The following is a 23277-nucleotide window of genomic DNA, read 5'->3' as shown; positions in this document are numbered from 1 at the left end:
AAGCTTCCTCTGGCAGCCATCAGGAAATAATGCAGAGATCCACAGCCAGACATTATGTGGAGAAAAAGTCTAAATGGCATGTATTCACCAAATCCCTCCCCTCTGAGTTCAAGGAACTCCATATGGAAGAGGAGGCAGAAAGAGTGTAAGGGCCAGAGGGGATGGAGAACACCAGGAGAACAAGGCTCTCTGCATCAACCAAGCAAGGAACATATGAGTTCACAGAGACTGAAGCCAACACGGGCCAACACGGGTCTGTACCAGGTAGCTTTTAGCTTAGTATCTTTTGGGACACTAGGGCGTAAGAACTAGTGGGTCTCTGACTCTGTGTCTGCTCTTGGGACTCTTTTCCTTCTGTTGGATTGCCTTGTCCACTTCAGTAGGATGGATTTTGCTTTATCCTATTATATTTTATTTTGTCACGTTTGGTTGTTATCTCTTAGAAGTCTGTTCTCTTATAATGAGAGTGGAATTGGAGGGGAGGGGAGGAGGAATTGGGGGGGACAGAGGGAGGGGAAACTATAATCAGGATATATTAAATAAGAGTCTATTTTCAATAAAAGGAAAACATGAAAAAAAAAATGAAGAATCAATAGGAGGCATAGCCATGTAAGGTAGGATGACCTGACCTAAGCCAAATCCAAGACTGACTCAAGTGTGCCACTTGACTTCCAGACCCTGAAGAGTGTGTCAGAAATACTTCATCTCTAAGTTGACTTTACTTGTAAATTCTGTGGTTTCGATGGAACAAGATGGTCTCTCCCAAAAAAAAGATAGCTCCAGGGTTCCCACCCTGTACTCCTTCTGAGAAGGCTGTGGTTTGCCACTGAAACCCTAAGTGCCTGGCAGAGTCCCCTCACCCTGGTGTCAACACTTGAGAGTGACTAGCCTTTGGGCAGGGGAGGTCATGGCCCAAGCTGCACTGTAAGTGCTTATATGGCTTCTCTCCTGACCTCTCCACACCCACGCATGGCCTCACTCCCCACTGACTCAGAACTGGGGAACACAGGGACACCAGCAAGCAACCATTGGGGCAAATGGAGGGAAATGGCTAAGTCCTTTACTAGGGGTATTCCAGGAGTTTCCCAGGGACCCCTACTGCCTGTGAAGGTGTGGCGGTCAGTTTTATGCTACCATAACAAATACCTAACTTATACGGAGTAAAGGCTTATTCTGGGGATCCAGAAATTTGGGTTCATGATGGGTTGGCTCTAGTGCTTAGGACTTGTGCTAAGAAAGCAGATGATAACAGGCACATGTTGAGGGTACCTGTCTCTGACCCCCAATGCTGGGGTTAGCTTTTGATGAGGGTGCTAGGGATTCCCACGTGGGTCTTCATTCTTGTAGGGCAAGTTCTCTTACTCACTCAAATATCTCCCTAGCCCCTCCTCTGACTGTTTTGAGGAAGGATCTCATGTAGCTCAAGGGGCCTGGAACTCATGATGTATCCAAGGTGACCTTGAAGTTCTGATCCTCTTACCTGCACCCCTTAATTGGTTGGATTACAGGGGTGTACCCTAAACATGTGGTTAGGCACAGCCTAATGGCTCTGGTTTATCTTCCAATATTGCCACAATGGAGTCCCAAACCTTGAGGGACCTTTGGGGAACATGTCAGATGTCAACTACTGAAAAGGGTGACAATTACTCAATAACATCCTTTTCAGGGCATCTTTCAGGTTCTATCAGATTCACTGAAGACAAGGACCTACTTCTTGACTGGGGACCATGTCATCTAATTTTATAAATAAAGAAGCACCTAGACAAAGGGTAGTGCTTTCCCAGTGCTGGAGATTAGTGTAAAGATGATCTGGATTCTGGATTGGTTGATACTGTGGTGCAGAACACTGGGATTGGAACCTTTCACAAAGACGACAACTTCTGAATCAAGGACTAACCAATCAAAAGCAATACGGAACAGTTTATTTATAAAACGGAAGAAAAAAAAAACAAACTTAATTCTTTTGCAACATCTTATAGATTAAGTAAAAATACCAGTATTAATATATATGTATGTACATAGTGCATATATATATGTACAGATGATAGGGTAACATTACATGCTTCTCGGGACAGAATTAAAACACGTTCCCTCATATCGATTCAAAATGTTATCACAATCTCAATCACCCCAAGAAAACTTGTTTACTCTATTTTCTCTCTTTCAAGTACAGCAAGTGACCAAACCAGGATCTAAACGGAGAATCCATCCGCTATGCGCCGACAAGGGACTGCCACGGATTATGAGTTGGGGGGTCTTCGGGATTCTTAACGTGGGTCTCCATGACCCTACACTGTGTCAACCTTCTACCTGAGGTGGGAGGGAGTGATGAGGCATGACAGTCTGTAGGTTTCATGTACATGTTCACATGGATGTTTTGACAAAAGCAACTAAAGAAAAAATGTCTTCGTACAGCAACACTGGCCCATGAACACTCTGGGGGAGAGGGTTCCTTTTGCCTCTTTCCTTGCCAAATGAAACACAGAGCTCCCTCCCTGGAAGAAAAAAAAGAAAAAGGGGAAAAAAATACCAAAGGCAAACCAACCACTCAGAGTGCAGCACCTCTGGCGATGATCAGCACACAGCAAGGGACAGAGAGGTAGCGTTTCCGTGGTGACAGCTCCGGGCTGACTCAGATGATTTCAACACACCCTCTTCTGCAAAAGGCACTCACATATTGCCTGTTTATAAATCATACAGTGAGGTCCAAGCATGGGAGTCTCGCCTACAAATATAAAAGAGATAAGCTAAGGAGCTGGTATGGCAGAGAAAGGGTAAGAAATACACATTGTGGATAAATGTGTGTTCCTTTCCTTTTTTTTTTTTTTAAAGGATAATCAATAAGGGACTTTTTTAAAAAAAATGTTTTTTCATTGAAAAGTTTGGAATCCCAATAAAATTACCAGTAAGAAGCAAGGTATTAAGAGGACGAGAGATAGAGTCCAAAACACTGACAGAGGGGCACTAGCTTCCCAAGTGGCCAAAGCAAGGGATATGGTCTGCTCTTGACCATGGGATGGGAGAGAGGGAGCGAAATAAAGGCTGGGAAGCAATGAAGAGGATGCAGGGTGGTGTCTTCAGGAGCAGAAGGAATGAGTGGGGATCTGCACTGAAAAGGATGGGTTGTCCCCTCCCCACTGCCCTTGCATCTCAGTCCATAAAGACCCTGCCCAAGCCAAGGCTGCCCTCACCGGGATACCACTGAGCTAATGGAATTGTAGGATGTGCCACTGTTACAGCTTGAGGCGTAGGCCTCCTGGCCATTGCCATCAAGGTTGATCTTGAACACGGAGGAGGCCTTCAGTAAAAAGTCCGCAGCATCTCGGCGCCCCAGCTCCCGAAGTTTGGATATGAGGATGCCCACGGTACTCTCGGGGTAGGAGGTCCATTCCTGCAACAAGGCATGCACAGGGCTGGGGAGGACATCCCTAGGAGCCCTGGTGTTGGTGTTATGCTTGGCCACCATGTCTGGGAGGCCCAAGTTCATGGCCAGAAGGCACCAGTCCTTCCCCATGGGATCCGGTGGGTCAAGGAGGCGACTCAGTTTCCTCCGCGTCAGTAGACTCAGGTCTGACGCATGGATGTCCATGCCGAGACTGGCCTGTGAGTAGACGTCGTGACACCCAAAGCAAGTGATACTGCTGAAGCTCTCCTTGTACCCTCCCATGGTGTTGGTCAGGGAGCTCTCCTTCAGGGCCTGAGCACGGAAGAAGTCCCGGGGCTGGTAGACCATGACCGGTTCATGGTGCTCCCGCAGCTGCTGGGGGCTCAGGTAGTGCTTCACCGTCAACAGCCCAGGCAAGGTGGTAGCCATGACATTCTCGATGGTGCTGCACACCGAGTCCAGCAGCAGGCAGCACTTAATCTTCTCTGTCTCCAGCCCACGCACCTGAACCTCGATGCCCTGGCCATGGTTGACGAGTAGCACCAGCAACTCCGCCCCGCGGTTGGTGATGCGGCAGCCGCTCACCCACAGACGGATGTCTGCGTCACCCTCGGCGCTCTGCTGGTGGATCCACCGGCACAGGTTAACCTGGACTTTGTGAAAGATGCCGCAGGGGAAGGGAGTGAGGTGCTCCACCGGGACGATGCGCACCCCACCGTACACCATCAACTCATCCTCCTCGTCCGCCCAGGAGCGCTGCAGGCTATCCGTTTTGATCAGAGCCGGAACATCCACCATAGTCCCGCTACTCAGGTCCCGGGCGCAGATGTCCATGGCATCCAGTATCTGTAGCAGCTCCTCCACGTCACTGTCGGGGACCAGGCGTTGGATGTCTTCCATGGTGTAGCGGCCCCGGTAATGGTGCAGGGCGCGCGGCGTCTCCACAGACAGCAGCTTCCCCAGGACATTGGTGCAGAGCCATCGAGGGTCCAGCAGCAGTACATCCTGAACCGTCTCACTCTGCATGATGTTGATCTGCCAGAGACCACAACTCAACGTGACCAGAGGGAAAGGACACCCAGGCCAGAGGCGCTTATCACTCAGAGCTGTGTGGGGAATCCCCTCAGAGGCAAAGATCCATCTCCAAAACCAAACCCGAGCCCTGCCCTAAGCTGGCTGGAGAGTATCAGAGGAGAGTCTCTCAGAAGCAATTCCCGCGGAGGTAAAAATCAAAAGTACATAAAGACAGAGACAAAAGCAACAACAACCCACAGCAATACACAAGACAAGAAGGAAGACAAGAAAGAGAAAAGATGGGCTTCTGTGGAATCTGGGTCTAGAAAGACCCACTAATCAATAAAGGCAGCCATCAAAAGAGATTATCAGGGCAAATGGAAACTCAGCCACTGTCCTGAATCAGGGTTGTGTTTCTGGAATGTGATCTTGTGTTCTACTGAGTTTTGTGTGGGAACAACCTTGTCTTTGGGGACACTGATTTACGGTGAAATATGGTGATGTCTACAAAATAAATCTTAAAAAGGTGAAAGAAAGGAGGCAAAGGAACCATAATGGAAGGAACCTGTCAATGTCAGTTGAGAATATGTGGTTTTGTGGTAATGTCATTGGTTTGTCTGAGACAGGGCATACATATGTTTCTTATGTTTGTTCTTATGACAACCCTTCAACTGAAAGAGGAGTCAAGAATGACACTAGTTATTGACCAGTGTGTCTATTTCTTTAAAAGCCCAAAAGCTGGAGAGAAAAATGTGAGAAGAAAATAAAACCAAGCCAGAAATCACTTTTTCCTTTTGGGCCCTTTAAGGATAAGTCTATGAATAGCAGTTATTCCAGGTGGTTTTCATTGGAGAGGCCTCTAGCTCCACCTGCTGGCCATGGGACCCCTCTGCCCTAGTGTAGCTTGGGCTCTCTCTGCCTTCATCGTTTCAGCAGGACATTGAGAAGACCCCCAGACGGTTACCATTTCATACTATTATTTCCTTAGGGTTGAGAAAAGCAAAGCTTGACCATGGAGGAGGAAGCTAAGGCGCTAATGGCTCATAACCACTTAAGAAGACTACAGCTGCACAGAACCAGCCCACGTCCCTGAGTTTTCTTTTCCTTCCCCTCTTTCTCCCCGTCTTCATTTCCTAAAGTCTCAAGCTCAAAAGGAGAGGGGATGTGATATGAAAACTAAGGGGATCCTACATCATGACTTAGAAAGTTTCTGGTCAAATAGTAGGAGGTAAGAGAATCCTGTCAAAGGAGAAAGTTCCTTTTTATGGGAAAAAAAACGCCTTTTATATCTAAATATCTTTGCCTTTGCCCTGTTCCTGTCTTCTTCCTTGCATTCGGTCACTTTATAGTACGGCTAGTCAGCCAGCCAATCAGCCATCAGTTTACTGGGAGTTCAAAGGCTGACATTACCATTGAGGTCCTTCTGGGCCACTAGCTCTAGATTCAGTATTAGTTTCACAAGTACGCAACTCAGACAAATGCAAGTCTTGATGTGGCACAAAAACCAATAAACCCAGCTCTGTTTTCAATATTCTCAGATGCTTCTAATTGTCAATAATCACCACTGTTGCTCTTGGCCCAGCCTAGCCCATGTGGCCACTCAGTTTCATAGGAGGGAGGAGGTAAAGGCTATGCCATGCTCTGGGGACAGGCATACAGGATGCGGTTAGAACGGTTCCCATACTGGGTTAAGTGACACAATCAAGAGTGATTTCTGTCCTTTCTGGTGGGTGTTGCTTGCTAAGGGGGTCTTTAAGTGTGGTCCTGACTTGGGGACACTGCACACTAGAGTGTCTTCTTGTCCACAGACAGTGTCTGTGAGGACACCCCATGGGCTTTACTCAGTATTTGTCAACCCAGGACTATTTCCAGAGCCAGAGCTTCTCAATTCCTTCAGCGCAGCCAGCCTATGGCTGCCAGGAAGAACAGGGAAATAAGCCATGGGTGCCTCAGGGGGCAATGGAGACCCAGCTACTCGGGGTGAGAGTGACTAACTAATGGGGTCTACAAGACAACAAAAACCAAAGACAACAGACCAGCTGTTGATAGTGAATGGTTGCTTCCACCGGATATGACCTTTGCACACACCTGGCTTCTAATAATATAACCACTGTCCTGAGACTCTTCCCTGAAGTACTAGCTCACATATCACACGCCTAACAACACACCTAGCTGCCTGTTAACATCCTAGGACCCCAATCTCCATGAAGCTATGTGTGCGCGCACACACACACACACACACAACAATGGAATACCTTTCTCCTTTTAGCAACCATCAAACAGATTTTATTCAGTTTTAGTCATGTCAATGAATAATAGCAGGAGAGCTACATCCAGCCTGAACTGGTCTTGGTGCAGGTGCAATAAGGGAAATAAATATGCCCCATAAATAAACTTTCAGGAAAAAAAAAAAAACCCTTGTTTATCATGTTACGATAATGCATCATGGGAAAGGACATTCATGATGGGGGAAATACTTCTGTGTATGTTTATAAATAAAGTACTTGCTTGGCCAATGAGACAGCAGGTTAGGCTGGACTAGGAGTCAAAGAGGATTCTGGGAAATGTAGTAGAGAAGTGGTGTTGCAGACAGGAAGTGACATAGCAAAGAGACTCATATTTAAGAAGAGGAAAAAGGAAGTGTCGCTCTGTTTCCCCTCGGCTCCTGCTCCAGCGGCACGATGTGATTCACCGGCAAGGAGGGACGCCAATAAGGTGCCCGATAAGATAAGTCCCATAAAATATATAGATGTATGGTAATTGAGACTGAGCTAACAGATGAGAATCCTAATCATTGGCCAAGCAGCTTTGTAACTAATACAAGTCTCTCTGTGTATTCATTTGGGCCTAACTCGGGCGGGCAGCTGGTGTAAAGCTTGCACGTGGCGGTGGGGCTCAGGCGGCTTTTGGCAAAAAGATTTATCATAACACATTCACATCAAGCAAAAGCTTATATAGCCTAAACCTGTCAATTAAAATAGAGAACCTCTCAAACTTTGCCCCTCATAACCAAACTTACCCTCTTTTAGGCCTCATAAAGAAGTCCCAGGCTCTTGAACAGCCTCACCTATGTGACTTGCTGTCACTCTGGTTGGTGTCTTTCTTTCTGATCTGCACTTTTGCTTTGCTTTGCAAAAAGTATTCTTGCAGTTTGTGCAAACCAGGAGAAGCCTTCAGTTCAACTCATAAGAGGCTCAAAACCCAGAAACAACCAGGCCCAGACTCCAACCCCTGGTAACAGTAAGGTGAAGGAGAAGCAGAGAGCAGAAATTCTGTGTGACTTCGTGGGGCGAAGAGAGCCTCGTGTGATGAGATGTTATAGGTAGCAGGGTCACTTCTCCTCTACCAGCTGGAGCTCACCCACCCTCAGCTCTCACCTCGCCTGTGCTGTGCAGCTGCTGTGCAATGCGTCTGAGGTCATCCTCAGAGGCCAGGGGGTTCAGCTGGTCCTGAACATCATACACAAACTGCTGCAGCGACATCAGCTGGTTTGGCCCGTTGAGCTTCCGCCAGGAGGGCAGTGTCGAGATGATCTTTTCACACAGGTGAGTCATGGGAGGGCAGCCCTAGACAGGCAGGTGGGACAGGTTAGACCCTACAGGACTATGAAGTGCTAGGAGCCAAGAGAGACATCATTTATCCAAGCTGCACATACCCAGAGGAAGAGATCCGCACTTACCCGGCTCAGTAACAGGGTCCATTACTAACCTAGTGCGGCCTTTAGGCTTAATCTAATCAAACATGAGGGGTTTGACAGCAGCTGTATGTGTAAGAGATGGTAAGTCCTTACAATCATATTTTAGGAACTATGGACTCAGCCACTGTTCACCAGCACCTAAGGCTTCACTCAGATCTGCCTCTGCCTCCAGCTTCTAGCTCTACCCCCTTCCTCGCTCGCTAGTTAGGTAGCCGTCTACCTAACGTCAGAAACATAAGGTTATACACAGAGTGCAAACAGAAAAATGAGGATCTTACCAGCTTCAGAGTGGATTCACAGGGTCTGTTGATGGAATATCACTAGACCAATAGTTTTTTTCCTTCCTCCCTCCCTTTCTTGATAGGTGGGTGTGTATTTGTGTGTACACAATGCATGTGCACAAGTGTGTGCCTACACACAGAAGTCAAAGGTCCATGCCTACCATTGGGTGCCATTTTGTTATGGGCATTCTTGCCCCCAGCTGGTCCCAGAACCTCATCAGCCCCAGATGAACACACAAGACTTATATTAATTATAATACTGTTGGCCGTTGGCTTGGCCTTCTTATTGGCTAGCTCTATCTTAATTATTAACCCATTTCTATTAATCTAAGTATTTTCCATGTGGTCTTCGCTTACCAGAAAGTGGTTTGGGGACCTGTTACTACTCCTCTGGCATCCTACATCTTGACTGACTCTGTCTACATTTCCCAGAATCCTCCTTGTCTCCTAGACCCACCTATTATCCTGTGTCATTGGCCACAGTGCTTTATTCATCAACCAATAAGAGGGAGATATGTACAGAAGACAACCCCATCAGCTCTCCACCTTAGTTTTGACACAGGCTCCCTCACCACACCTGGGGCTCACTGCCTGACCAGCAAGCTTCTTAGACCCTCCTGTCTCTACCCTGCCCCACCACCCCACCCCCACCACTGGGGCTACACTGTGCCCCTACATGCTTAGCTTTTATGAGAGTGCTAGGGATCCAAACTCAGGCCTTCGTGTTGGTGCATGGAGCACTTACAGACTCAACTATCTCTTCGGTTAGGCTTCCTTGTTTGCTAGTGAATGTCTGTGGACACTGATCTCTTGGGACACCCTCTAAGCTGCTTTATCTGTTTTAATTATAAGACCTGTGAAGCATGTTTTCTCCTTCCATTTCCACTTCAAGACAAAAATCCCAATGCCCTCCATCCCATTCAGATTCAGGGTAGAGCTGTATTACATAGGGAAAAAACGCAATGCTCCTTCATATTTTACCTGCAATGTGAACACAGTCTTATCTAATATCTTCTCGTCTGTTAGCACACATCCTTCAGTTAATTTTGCTAGTGTCTATTTTTCTTTTCTGAATCTGTTACACATGCTAAAATAAAGCTGATTAGAATTGCTGGTGTAATTTATAAGAAGAAATGTTATGTTTAAAGAAGCCAGGAAACACTATAAGAACTCAATACACTCTGAAATGGTTCACTCTGGCTCATAACAATCTCCACCTCCTGCCTTGTTTGTTTTTCTCTCTTCCTGTCTCCCTCAGAGTAACAGGAGAACGTCACTTGCAAACAGACTTAGTCCTGATTCATACTGTCAACCTATCCGCCCTGAAAACCAAACCAAAGTGAGGGCAGCACAATGGGGCCAGCTCTTTGGTCCATACTGACATCTCCATGTGTACTCACCGAGACAATCTGACTCCGTATTTCTTGCAGGTGATTCCGAAGAACCTTAATGTCCTTAGACCCAGATGCCCCCGCATCCAGCACAAACAGCTTATTTGAGACATGAAGGTCATTCCCGAACCTACGGCAAAAGCAGCAGCCGCATCAGCCCCGGTTCAACCTTAGGTTTTCCCATACAGGGTCATGGTTCCTACTAGCCCCAGAGGCTGATGGGAGGAAAGGAGGAGAGGGTCCTAGTGACCCTGAAGAAGCTCTCTGTCTCTGCTGCTGGGTGAACTCTGCTGGTCCCTCTTGATTCAGTGTGTGGGAAGTCAGTGCACTCTTTAGATCATATAAGCAGGAGTGTGGGGTTTCAGCGCAGGTAGAGGAAGCAAATGTAGAAAGATGTCAGAGCCTCCTGATGCAGAGGTTCAAGTGTTCACTTTCCAAGGGAGAGGAGGAAATGCTGCTGATGGCGGAAGGCTAAGATCATAGAACAAGAGAGTTAAACCACCGATCTAAAAATATTCACATAAGACCTCTTTGCATAGCAAGAAGAAACAGATAGTATCCCTCATTGGTAACTCAAGATCTGAGTGAGTGCCACCATGTTACTGAAAACTGCAAGTTCAGACTTTATGCTTTAAAGACTCATTTTTAATTTTTATTTATGTGTATGTGTCTCTCTGTGTGTGCCACCTGTGTTTAGGCGCCCACAGAGGCCACAAGTGGGCACTGGATCCCCTAGAACTGGAGTTACAAGCCACTGTGAGCTACATGTGGGTGCTGGGAGCCAAACTCAGGTCCTCCTGAAGAGCAGCCTTAACTGCTGAGCCACCTCCCCAGCCCTCGAGTTCAAACCTGTTGATGGAGCCTTGGAGCATGCTACGGTTCACATGAAGTCTGTCCTCCAGGGGTTCCTATGCTATAGAGGCTCTGTCCCCAGGGAGGTGATGTGTGTGGGGGGGGTCCATAAGAAGTTCAGCTTAACTCAAGATTGCAAGTCCCAGAGGTGCTGCCTCGCCAAGAGACTACTTTAGTTTCCATGGGGTCTGCAAAGTCTCAAGAGAGTCTAATCCCAAATCCCTCCCTGGATCCTACCCTTACATGATCTCCGCCATGATGCCACCCGCCAGGACCGAACAAGGACTGACGAAATGGGGTCTAAATGTTTTGACTCCTAAGCTCTTAGCTAAGTGCACCTTTTTATTAGCTACCCAACATCAGAAATACCGCTACAGCAGTGAAAATCACTAACAGATTCTAAGTCAAAAATTGTATTTTCCTCTAGTCCTTTACAAGAGAAACAAAGGTCTTATGTGGTAATTCTTGACAGACAAGCACTCCCATCTTTTCCATTCGGCTCTGTTCCGCTCCATCCCACCCTAACCCATTATGGACCTGGACGTTGATCTAAACAATTTTATAACCCAGCGGTGTCTGCAATTTACACACTGGGAAATACTGACCCAAGTGCTAATCATGTAAATCCCAAAGCCTGGGAACAGAGGTCCCCTCCACGTGGAGGTGCTGGATGAGAAGGTGAGAGCAGGCTGTGGCCTCTCACCATGATCTCCCTGTGTCTAGCAAGATTTATTGCATCTGTGCTCATCTGTAGTGGCATCTTGCCTTGTCAGCGAACTTGTAGTGGCCACACCCTTTGGACTTTTCCTGTTCTTTTACTTTTGTAAATCTTACTCTTGCTCTATGCATTGCTGTGTGGCTGTGTATCTGTATGGCTGGGTGGCTGGCCCCTGACCACCTCCTCTCCTTGTTGCTTATTTGCTGGCTTTTCTTTTCTTTCTTTTCTTTTCTTTTCTTTTCTTTCTTTTTTGAGACAGGGTTTCTCTATGTAGCTTTGGAGCTTGTCCTGGCACTGGCTCTGGAGACCAGGCTGGCCTCGAACTTACAGCGAGCCACCTGCTTCTGCCTCCCGAATGCTGGGATTAAAGGCGTGCACCACCAATGCCTGGCTTTTGCTGGCTTTCCAGTAACAGTAACACTCACTGCTTTGATGGAAATGAAAAATTCAACACAGGGCCAATCAAAGATGATCCTTCATCCACTCTACCCTACTCCAAGCCAGCATGGCCACATATCCTCTGCTGCTCACCTGACCTGGTTCCCCAGGTCACACGCTCGCCCCATACCGCCAGTGGGCCACCCTCACCTGTTCCTGATCTCCTTCAGCAAGGCTATATCCTTATCGTATCCAAACTCGCCTCCAGCAGGCCGAGGGATATTCATGATGTCAGCATGTGTGGCCACCAGGACAACTCGGAGAGGGTTCTTCAGCTTGCCTCCAAATGCTGAGGGAGAAAGTGCACCCTTTGAGAGTCTAACCTCCTCCCCAGCTGATTCTCCTGCCCTAGAGGGAATGTGTTGGCCTCAAGCATAGTTCGCCTGTTCAGGTGATGAGCAACCTGCCCACAGACCCAAATGCGTGTGGCACTCTCCTGACACTCCACTGGAGTTCTCAGCAGAAAGCAGGGTGGACTGCAACACAGGAAGCTGCTCTCAGGGGCTCCCTTAAGGATGTGATATGTGAGGGGGACATTTGCAACTGGGGACAGCTCTCACGGGAACAAAGAAAGTCTTCTGAGTGCAACCACACACAGGAGAAAGCCCAAAGACAAGCAGTCTCCAGCTCACACAGACAGGGCCTCTCCTCATAAGAGTGTTATTCCATCACCATCTCCTCTAGCCAACATGCTAAGGCATGCTACCTGGGCCTTTTCCCCAGGGCTACACGGAGCTGCAGATGGAAAGATAGCCCCTTCTGCTGATGAATGTACTTTCCAGAAGGAATCAAGAGTAATGGCCAGAGGACTGCACTGTGCGCTCAGCACCGATGACTTTGGTGATGAAATGCAGCAGGGGAGAGAAGCGGCTGCCAAGGATGGCTCAGGACTGAGCGGGGAGTCCATTCTGTAAGGTCTGAGTGTGGCCAGCATGAGGACCCCAACTGAAGCATCGCAGGAGCAAAGAAGGAAGGGCCCTGCTCACCTATGGGTTCTTCAACTGGGACCAGCGACTTCAAGAAACTGAGCCAGAAAATCACTTGGTTCAGCTGGATCTCAAAGGGTTCTTCCAGACTGAAAACGATGACATGGATGGACGTGGGGTCGTTGGCAGCGAAGTAGTCATAGCAGCAAAAGTACACCGGGTTTCCAGAGAACTCCCAGACACTGAAATCGCCAACTCCTTCAGAAAGAAAACAGCGGCTACAGTCAGGAAACAGTAGCTTCAGTGGCTGTTAGCATTCCAGGGACTCTGCACAGGGTTTGTGACACCTGCTGCACGTGTCTGTGTGTGCCCAGTGCTCTATGCCTGTCCCTCTCCCATCGGTGTCTACATGACGCCCTCGTAAAGGTTTTCACTAAGATAGCTTTGGCTAGATCTACAGCATATTTACTCTAAATTCCCCACAGATATATCTGTGTGTCACAGGTGTGTGGGGCCAGATGCAGATATGGAAGTGTTTGTGTATATAAACAAACTTTGATATTTTCCCCTTTTGTATTATTATATAAAGAGGGAGAGCTCCAATCAGGGAAAGAAGAGATCAGTCCCGTCAGATTCCAGAGAATGAGCCAAACACCCAGAATCACGTGATTTTAGATACACACACACACACACACACACACACACACACACACCCTACACACCCTATATTGGAGGCTCAGCATACAGTGGAAAGTTCTCAGAACAGAAACAGGACTTGCAGGACCTGTTTTGAGACACAGACACACAGATGTGCACACATGCACACACACTCACACGCGCACACACACACGCCACAGTGTCTCAGGAAAGTAGCCAACTCATTCATCGACTCACATAAGTCCTTGGCTGCAAGGAGGTTAAGTCTGAGCTGAGACCCGGATGAACTATTTTTCTTTGTGTTTCTGAGACAGGGTCTCACTCTCTAGCTCCGGCTGGCTTTGAGCGTGTGGTGATCCCACTGCCTCGTCTTGGGTGCTGGGAGTATGCGCCACAACGCCTGGTTTGGACTTGGGCTCGGAGGTAAGATTTTGGAACTTAGTAACAACAGAATGACTGCACTATGGGGACAGGAACCTCAGGGGCTGGAACAGCATACTGGGGTCTGGGTGTGGCTCATGCACAAGAGCCCTGCCCTACGATGTGGGGTGCTAGGAGGCCGGGCGATGAAATGTAGGGCAGAGGAAGGAAGTGAACTCACTGGGGTGCTGCACTGAGACACGCCTAGGTTACAGGACAGTCCTTGTCTCATAAGCAAACAGATAACAAAACACTCAGAGAATTCCCACAGCATTGGGCACGACTGTCCCCGTGTTAGACATCACCTTTTCCAGCCTCCTTCATCCAACAACGATGGTCTGTGTGCTCCACTAGTATGTGTCAGTTCTACGTTTTAAAAGGCACTAATCACCCAAGCAGTCATTTATTAAGCACCTACTGGGTGCTAGGTGTTTTGCTGGGTGCTGATAGCCCCCTACCGTGCAGTTTTGCTTTTAGTGTGTTAGCCAACCATCTTTAGTCTTGCGCAGGGATTTCTTTGGATGTAGCAGATCCTGCTTAGAAAAAACTGCCTTTGGGTAACGACTTGAAGCCCTGTGAAAGAAAAACCCAAGTCCCTTCCCTCAGGGTAGGTAGGGTGTACCGTTCAAATAAGCATTCTGGATGTCAATGGCCTTGGTGGACTGGTCATCAGCTGAGGAGTGTAGGTGATGAGACGGGGCCACGAACACTTCCAGCATCCCTTTGGTGAGGCCCGGCTCGAACATCATGCTTCGGCTCCTCACACTCACGTTCTCACAGCCCGGGTAAAGGTTGTTAATGCTCACTGAGACTGTAGGCAGAAGGAGTGCGACTCAGGACTCGCCAGCGTGGGAATCCCAGAGTGGAGAGGAGGAGGAGGAGAAAGGTGGGTGCAAGGAAGGAAGGACTGTGGGGTGCGGGAATGAGACGCATGTGCGTCGTTTCAGTGTGTCTTTCCATAGGCTCCAGGCCGCACGGGAGTGTTGGGGATCCCCAGGAATGTCTCATCCCAGCACCCATGTGCAGGACAACCACCTCACAGGAGTGGACATGCTTAGCTGGCTGTGGACACAAGCTAACAGAAGAGGGCAGGCGATCCTGGCAGGAGAGCCTTCCTTCCTTCCTTCCTTCACCTCAGTGGTAAGTGTCCATGGCATGAATAAAGGGCCGGGACAGGCTTGTTTATAGCAGGATAAAAGTAATAGCTTATGAAATCACAGAAAAAAGCCGGGTGGTGTTGGCACACTCCTTTAATCCCAGCACTCAGGAGGCAGAGGCAGGTGGGTCTCTGTGAGTTGGAGGCCAGCCTGGTCTACAAGAGCTAGTTCCAGGACAGCCTTCAAAGCCACAGAGAAACCCTGTTTTGAAAAATCAAAAAAAGAAAGGAAGGAAGGAAGGAAGGAAGGAAGGAAGGAAGGAAGGAAGGAAGAAAGAAAGAAAGAAAGAAAGAAAGAAAGAAAGAAAGAAAGAAAGAAAGAAAATCACAGAAAAAATGTTGACTACTGCCCTCTAGAGGCAACAGGAGGCAGAGTTGCAGGGAGAACCTATTTTGGTCTGAGGGTCATTGACAACTTCCTAATTAGGCAGGCTGTCAAGAGTTCTTCCCAGGAGGCTGGAGGTCTCCCTCTATCCTGTACAGACACAACAGAACAGCTACAACCCCTGGAGGGGACCACAAAACAGAGCGAGGCAAGTGGCAGCCAGTGACAAGTGGGTGTATGCTTCCTTGGAAAGTATCAAATCCCCCCCAGCCTGAGTCACCCCAGGGTGTGAACTCAGACCCCACCCATGCTTGTCTCACGTCCAGAGCTCTGTGGGCTTCCCCGATGATACCCCAGGACCTGTCATATCTGGGCTGGGACCTCAGCCTTTGCCTCCAGGCATCTCTCATCCTTAGAGAATGCAAAACCCAGCAATTTCAGGAGGTGTGGCTACACCCCCATCCCACCCCTCCCATCCCCCACCCGGAGTGCCCACCTGTTGGCTTAGCAGCCAGGGGCGATGGCGGGAATCGGGTGGAGTTGGCTGAGGAAAGTCTGGGCCTGCGCCTTCTGAAGAAACTCCTTAACAGCCCACACTTGAGAGACTCCACCAGCGTGGATTTCCCAGATCCTGAGTGGCCGAACAGCTTGAGTTTGATTCTTGGCTGGAGATTCTGCGTGGGTCGGAGTTGCTGGATGAAGAGTCCTCTGTGTGTATCCTGACAGAGGAAGTGGAGAGGGGGGGAGTGAAGGTCTGAACAGACTGTACCCCATGGGCCTTGGGCTTTCGGGTCCTGGGTCTGAACGTCCTACACTGGGAATACATTTCTCTGCTGTTTCCACAGAAACCGTTTTAAAATTAGGGAAGCACATGGCATGTTCTGAAGTGTGGGACCATCTCGGCGCTTTTGTCATCCACAGGAGCCCCAGCCCATTAGCAGTCACTACCCTCGCCATCTGTTCAGCCCCTGACAACCTCTGTTCTCTGTCTCAGGATCTGCCTGTTTCCATGCCATCCGGATCCTAACGAATTGGGTAGGAAAACCTGTGAAGCATCAACTTAGACATGAAATTGACCACTGAGCCTGTTCCTCCCTGTGGAGAGTCTGGAGCATTGGTGGCACTGTCTCTGGCATAAGAAGGTAGACCCTGCCCCTCTCTGGGCTGTGAGGTGGTTCCTTGGAGGCCACTGTCATGGTACATGCAGGGCCTGTTCTGGTTCCTTTCACATGATTGGCCAAGCCTGTTCTGGTATGTGTGAAAGGTCCAGCAGGAGCCTGGGGAGAAGGCATCACAGGTGGAGGCAGCTGCTGCGGGAGGGCTGAAGGACAGCAGAGTGGTCTTGCTCTACCTGTAGGGAGACGTCTCCCCGGCATGGAACCATTCACTCACTCACTCACTCACTCACTCACTCACTCACTCATCCATAAACACAGTGTTCTCCAAGTGTGAAGCTCAGTGCTGAGAACTAGGGAATTCAGGCTGTCAGATCCACAGTCTTGAAGACATAAAGCCATATGGAGAAACTGAGCTCAGGTGGGATACACGCCCCGGGTGGGATGGTCCCCCACACCATCCTGAGGGAACATCACCTCAAGTCTGTGTCCTCAGGCACCCTTCACGCCACCCGTCTCATCCTGCCTCCCTTTTGTCGTCCCCTGCCCTCTCCCTAAAGGAGGACCTGTTTGAAACCACCGCAGGGAGTTACTCCTTCGGGCCCCTAGGGTTTCCGCTCTATTGTAGCCTAATGCCCATGCACACCACAGAACTCTTCTGGTCTTCCATCTCCTCCTGCAACCTCCATTCCCAGCAGGCTGGACCCCAGCAGACTGAGTTCTAGCCTCTAGACCTGAAGCCACGTGAAAGGCAGAGCAGGCATCCCAGGCCTGGCAGGCTCGGAATGATTAACAAACAACTGGGACCTGGCAGAGGCGACACTGTCCCCTAGTGGGCACTATGGGGAGGCAGATGTATTTTAGAGATGTGCCTCTCTATACTTCCTGCAATGCGGAATCTTCTGGGTCCCAGGGACTTCTGGGTTTACACAGGAGAGAAATCTTCTGAGAAGCCATCTCAGTTTAGGATTTAGCAAAATTTTGCACATAACCTGGGGGGTCGAGTGGGGTGGATCACAGAGTTTTCCAAGATTACAAGCATCTTATAAATTGGTGGCTGGCTCACACAGTATTTAATCTTTCATTACTTTTATTTATTTATCTTGTGTGCATTCCGTGGCACATATCAGAAGTCAGAGGGCAGCTTTTAAGCTCAGCACTTCTCTCCTTCCATCATATGGGTCCTCAGGCTTGATGGCAGACACTTTTATTTCCTAAACCATCTTCCTGGACCTATCCAAATTTCTGTTTTGCCTTTATGCATGGTCACTGTTGAGTGCCTTGCTTAACCCTGAAACCATGCCAACAGTCCAATGGGCACCTGTGGTAAATGCTCTCAGTAACTCTAGGGCCGTCATGGGCCCCATGTCTCAGCATGTTCATGCTGAGACGCAGCATTTCTTGCTAGTCTGTCAACTTTCCAGTTGGTGAGATTCTACTAAGAAGTGTCTGCACAGATGTTCCTTGGTAACATGGCATTCCAAAAGGAGTGTTGTGAACTCTCAGGTGACTCCCCCACCACAGAAGGTGTGTCTGCTCCCCTCCTTGTCAGATAAGGAAACCGGAGACTAAAAACATCCCCAAACTGTTGCCCAGGGACATGGAGTAAAGCAGAATCGACCACTGTCCCTCCGTCCTTCCTGGAGTGTGAAACGGAGATGAACGGAGGGGAGAAACAGACAACTACACACAGGTGGAAGACTCTCAGGCTGTGTGCTGGAGGCTCAAGTGCAGACGACCACACAAGCCATTCGCAGCCCCCTGGGACACTGTCTCAAACACGAAGGAGCTGTGGGGGCTTCTAGTGAGAGTTATAAACCATCACTAGAAACAGGGTGTGGCAGGTCACTTTGGCACCTCATTGTGGTTTTGTTTCCGAGGCAAACCCACTCACCACTGGGGGCAGTGGAGCACGGTCACCTGCCTCTCAAGAGAGGCCACTCATCTCTGAATCACATGTCAGCCAGCTAATTAATAACTGACTTCAACACATCCTGTTTCATAAAAGAAGACAATGTTTTTGCTAAGTTTACACTTTGGCTTTTATGAGGCCCTGAACTCTGGGTGACCAACCAAGCAAGCACTTGTTTGCTTGGGAGCCCAGGAACATCAGACAGGAGTGGGTTTCCACGGAAGGAACCCTACATCACCCCCTCCTGCCTACGTTCAGGTCCCTTCCATGGCTTCTTTCCTGTCCACCCAGAGATGGCCACCTTGGGCCCGAGGCTCCAGAAGCAGTGATTCTCAACTAATGCTGTGGCCCTTTAACAGAGTTCCTCATGCGTGGTGACCCCCAACCATAAAATTATTTACACTGCTACTTCACAACTGTGATTTTGCTACTGTTATGAATTATAATATAAATATCTGTGTTTTTAACAGTCTTAGGTGACCCCTGTGAAACGGTCATTTGATCCCCCAGGTTGAGAACCGCTGTTTCAGAACATAAGCCAGGAGTACTTTCTCACAGAGGTGGGCAGAGTACACCACTGTCTTGAAAAGCAAGAAAAAGCAAAGAATCCTCACTCTCATGCCTGAGGGACTCTAACCTCACCCTATAGCATGATCCCTCTAGTTCCTCTCTTCGCGCCCAGGAGAATCTAAACCCAGTGACTTGACACAACCTTCCCTTTGACTGAAGTTTCTATAGCCTTTCATGAGCCGTCGGAGCATTTCCACTTCTGGCCACTAGATGGCACAGCAGGGACAAGCTGAGGAGCCCAGAGGGGTCTCCCTGGAAGGCCGTTTTCAACAACCCCGTGAACTGTTTTCCTATCCTAGGAACAGCTCCAGACCAATTCTGGAAGGTGCTGAGTATGTTAATTGGTTTGGAGAAAAGCACGATTATCGTCCCTCACAATGACTTCGCTGAAGCTCTAAGACTAGACCTGGCCTCAAACCCAGCCAGGCCAGCCCTTGGTAGCTGGGCCAGGAAGAAGCTTGTCCACCCAGCACCCATGGGGTGTAGCAAGCTGGAGTAACAGGGCTACTTCATTCTTTCTCGGGTCCTATGATGCTCTGTACTGTGTGTCCCTTGGGTCTGTGGGTGACACTGGGCCACACACAAGGCCTGGGGCATCAAAGGTTTCAGGGAGTCCTCCCTGTGCAGGCTGGACACCATTTACTAGGAGAACACACCTCCCAACACTAGGGAGTGTGTCTTTATGACATGGAACCTTCCAAGTAGTTACAAAGGGAGGTTTGTAAGACGGGTTACACTCACCACTGATGAGCTTTCATCAATTGCTTTAAGTACTTGCTTAGGTAGTTATACATTTGTTTTCTTACCCAAGGCTCACAGAGCAACTGGCCTGCACAGTCCCAGCCAACCCAGCAGCACATTGGCTGTCAATGGCTTCCACTAGCGGGGCTCCCTGACTCTCCTCCAGATCCTGACACCACAGCCTGAACCTGGCAGGCCGGTGGGTTTGCAGTTTTCTTTCTTCAGCACTTGCCCCCTGGCAAATTGGCTTTCACTTTCCCACCAGGAAAGACAACTGAGCCCACATGATGAAAAGGAAGCAACCAGCAATCTGGAGAAGCCAGATAAGAGCCCAGAGAGGAACAGAGGCTTCCCGAACATGGGGAAGTGGTTAGACCCAATGGAAGGAGTTGGGGACCCCGATTATGCAAGTGTTCTTCCCTCCTGGTGAGCTTAGATTCTGGGCAACTCACAACAGTATCCATTTTCCAGAACATCCCCGGCACTTCTGCATAAAAGTTGGCATTTTTTAATATCAGTTCATGGGAAATCTGATGGATGTGACAAACCAAGTAAAGTCCCCAAAGCCCCGAGAAACATAGAACTTGCAGGGACAAAGGTGATGAAAATGAACTTTAAGGACAAGTCAAAAGCAGTCCACTCCCTGTGGCCATATCAAGCACCCCTTCCCTGAATCTAGATGAGGAGACTATGTCTGGCTAGGCAGCACAATCCAGGTGTGTAGGTGGAGGGACTACCGAGCTCTGTTTCCTGGTAGGAATCTATGTGTGTGACAGAAGGGACACCTTCCTCCTGTTAGCTCCTGGCAAGGAGCAGCCAGGGGGCAGCTGTGTTGCTTCCAGAGCCCGCCAAACCACAACATGCTGGGAGCTAGCTCCACATAGAGAGGAGACCGCCTGAGATCCTGCAGGTTCTCATGGTGCAAGCATTCCCTCCCACATCTGACTGTAAGAGCTAAGAGTGGCGTCACCAAGCTGAGAGGACACACACGTGCCTGGCTCTCAGAGAGAGTAGCAAGTGTTCCAAACCCTCCATGTTGAACTGGGCCAGTGCAGACTCCACACAGCTCGGCCCCACCTTGTGTTCTTACTTATCGAGTAGCCCTGGCCTTGACCTGGATCCCTAGTGGTCCTAGCCAGTCCAGAAGGGATGTTCCTGAGGTCCCCTGAATGCAAGGCAGCAAAGCACTCCCTGGTCTTGTGTCAACCCCTCACTGCACAGTGATGAGCATGGACCCTCTGACTCTCATGGTGGCTTCCACTGGTTGTGGTGACATGATTGATAGCTTTAGTTCTATTTCCATAGGCCAATCCCCTCATTTCATTTGAAACTACATTCCCAGGAGGTGAAAACACAGGGGGTCAGCCTTGGATAACTGCAGTGACCACATAGCATGTTCCCAAGTGAGGAAGGGCAAGGCCCACCTCTCCCTTGAGTGGCTCTATGACAGGCAGGGACACAGCATGGCGTGTAGAGGTAACCTTTGGTTTTCACAAAGGAAGAGAGGGAAAAAAAGATGCTACAACATGGGCATGGAAGCCAGGTACCAAAATATTCTGCAAAGACGGGCCTTCTCACCTACCTGTAATGCCAAGAGTACCCTGGTGAGAGCTACTGAGGAGTACAGCGGAAAAGGCAGAAGAGCACAGTGGGCACTCTTTTGAACAGTCTCTCCACCTGGTGACCCAAATAAGAGCTTCAAATAAATGTATCACCCTGACTTTTTCATGCAGGTAATGGCTTCTGCAGCAAGCCGCTGCCCTCACCCTTCGTCCCTATGTTGGGGAAACTGGTTCAGCCAATAGTCACCTGAGACAGTGCACAACATTTGGCACCAAATGATGGCAGATAACGGAAGTACACGAACGCCCAAATAAAAGAGTAACAAATGTTTATGTGGGGAACACTCACACAAATAAAGGTAAAGAGCCACCGAGGTCTTCTGCCCTTAGGCGCTGGAAACTGCCATCTGCTCCACTACCACCACCCAAGAGAGCCAGCTTGCTCCCAGGCGGCACGTAGCACCTGAGACACCGCCCAGAAGGGGCTGGTACGTTAAAGACGATTGGCTCTAGCACTCAGGAGGCAGAGGCAGAGGGATCTCTGTGAGTTCAAGGCCAGCCTGGTCTACAGAGCAAGTTCCAGGACAGACTCCAAAACAATACAAAGAAATCCTGTCTCAAAAAAAACAAAAAATAAAAAATAATATATAAATAAATAAATAAATAAATAAATAAATAAAAAGATTATTGGCTGAATGAGTTCCCAAAGCAATCCCTAAGGCTGTTGCTTTGACTTCTGAACCCAAGTCTCCTAACCAGGTGTTTCCAAGTACTGATGAGTTGTTTAGTTCAGGACTCTGAACGACAGAATGGATTAGCAGGGCTCTGCCTCGCACTAGGAAACTGAAGTCTAGGGACATGAGGACACTGAAGGCAAGTGTAGGCTCTGTGGAACAAGAATTCTATAAAAAAAAAAAAAAAATCCTGCCTGAGGGTGGGAAACCCCAGCTCATAACACTGGGGAGTAATCTGACCTGCTACAAGGCAGGGTGGCTCAGTACGGACGCGCAGTGATGTCCCCATACTGCATGGGCCCTGTGCCCACAGAGAGACCAAGGAATTGGAGATGCTGCACACAAGATGGGTCCCCCGGCTTTGCACTAACCCCTCTCTGTAGGGAGTCACCCTAGCCCCACCCAATAGTCCTGGGGCAGGTACCTGGTGGACCTGGGGACTCGCCCATAAGGGCGGGGTGAAGGAAAGCCGGGATGACGTAAAGGGGGCTTCTTAAGGGACTGCACTTGGGGACGGGGCTCTCTCTTTGTTCTGACCGCGCTGGCTGGGTTCTTAACCTAGCTCTGGCCTGTGTTTTACCCGGCTGTGCTTGGAAATAAAGAGACCTTAATCCAATATCTGGCGCCCAACGTGGGGCTCGAACCCACGACCCTGAGATTAAGAGTCTCATGCTCTACCGACTGAGCTAGCCGGGCTTTCCTACTCTAAAATCCAAACATGTTATTTAACAACATTTAAAAGTTTCTGTGTTATATCAAGAAGCCAATTGCTATAATACAGAATAAATAAAGAATAAGAGGACTATCTTTGTTTTTTCTTGGCTTTCCTTTTACACCCTCTCATAATCGTTGTTAGTCAAGGTTCGTCAAGGTACCTTTCCTGGTACACATACATAAACAAGTAAACATTTCTCTGATGACACTTACGTTTGAGTCCCATACAGCCATCAAGACCCAGCCTGACAGCAATCCCTGCATGCTCCGAAAAAGGAATTGGACCACACCTCCCCGACTACACTGGATTCAACTCACTCCGTCTCGACTGACACTCCAACCAGAACCTCGAGTAACGACTTCAATCAAGTTGAGGATTTCAACGTAGATCTTCAATCAAACAAATCATATAACATGGACTAGACATAACTCATTAGAGACTTTCCCTGTACTAGCGTTTTTTTCCACAGGGCCCCCACATGACCATCTTCGTCCCTTTTCAGCAGGAAGTAACCTAGAAGATGCTACGCCCCCGTTCCCCATTATTGTGTATTAGGGTAGTGTAAGCCTAGTTAAGAATGACCTTCTTATTGTTTAGAGTTGGGATTGGAAGAAGGTGTTCAAGTTAGACACTTTTTTCACATGACTTTAAGACTTAGCTAGAATAGA

The 23277-nt window shown here is 48.8% G+C and overlaps 1 protein-coding gene, 1 long non-coding RNA gene and 1 other non-coding gene across 5 annotated transcripts in view; 1 reads left to right on the top strand and 2 right to left on the bottom strand.

The window, feature by feature from the left end:
* Positions 1–2004: 2004 nt before the first annotated feature.
* Positions 2005–23277, bottom strand: part of Dapk1 (death associated protein kinase 1) — a 156011-nt gene continuing 134738 nt past the window's right edge. Inside the window, exons 19-26 of the mRNA XM_035443025.1 lie at positions 15757–15979; positions 14402–14590; positions 12763–12960; positions 11927–12065; positions 9778–9898; positions 7777–7965; positions 3192–4420; positions 2005–2725 (exon numbers count right to left, since the gene is read on the bottom strand). Of these exons, the coding sequence (XP_035298916.1) occupies positions 2686–2725; positions 3192–4420; positions 7777–7965; positions 9778–9898; positions 11927–12065; positions 12763–12960; positions 14402–14590; positions 15757–15979 (2328 nt within the window). The 3' untranslated portion in view covers positions 2005–2685. The remainder of the gene's footprint in view (positions 2726–3191; positions 4421–7776; positions 7966–9777; positions 9899–11926; positions 12066–12762; positions 12961–14401; positions 14591–15756; positions 15980–23277) is intronic.
* On the top strand, positions 7050–23009 carry LOC113835046. 3 transcript variants are annotated; one of them, XR_003484173.2, is made up of 6 exons: positions 7050–7114; positions 7539–7944; positions 9808–14665; positions 14742–14919; positions 16255–16402; positions 17972–18695. It is a non-coding gene; the product is annotated as an uncharacterized LOC113835046 (long non-coding RNA). The 3 variants fall into 3 exon arrangements; XR_004769438.1 differs by lacking the exons at positions 7050–7114; positions 17972–18695 and adding an exon at positions 22839–23009 and having other exon boundaries at positions 7821–7944; XR_003484175.2 differs by lacking the exon at positions 7050–7114 and having other exon boundaries at positions 7821–7944; positions 17928–18695.
* Trnak-cuu lies at positions 22518–22590 on the bottom strand. Its single transcript has one exon. It is a non-coding gene; the product is annotated as a tRNA-Lys (tRNA).

The sequence above is a fragment of the Cricetulus griseus genome, chromosome 3 (assembly GCF_003668045.3).
Source record: "Cricetulus griseus strain 17A/GY chromosome 3, alternate assembly CriGri-PICRH-1.0, whole genome shotgun sequence".
In the NCBI taxonomy this organism is placed as follows: Eukaryota; Metazoa; Chordata; class Mammalia; order Rodentia; family Cricetidae; genus Cricetulus; species Cricetulus griseus.
The sequence above is the reverse complement of the archived record's forward strand: the minus strand, read 5'-3'. Positions and strand labels throughout refer to the sequence as shown.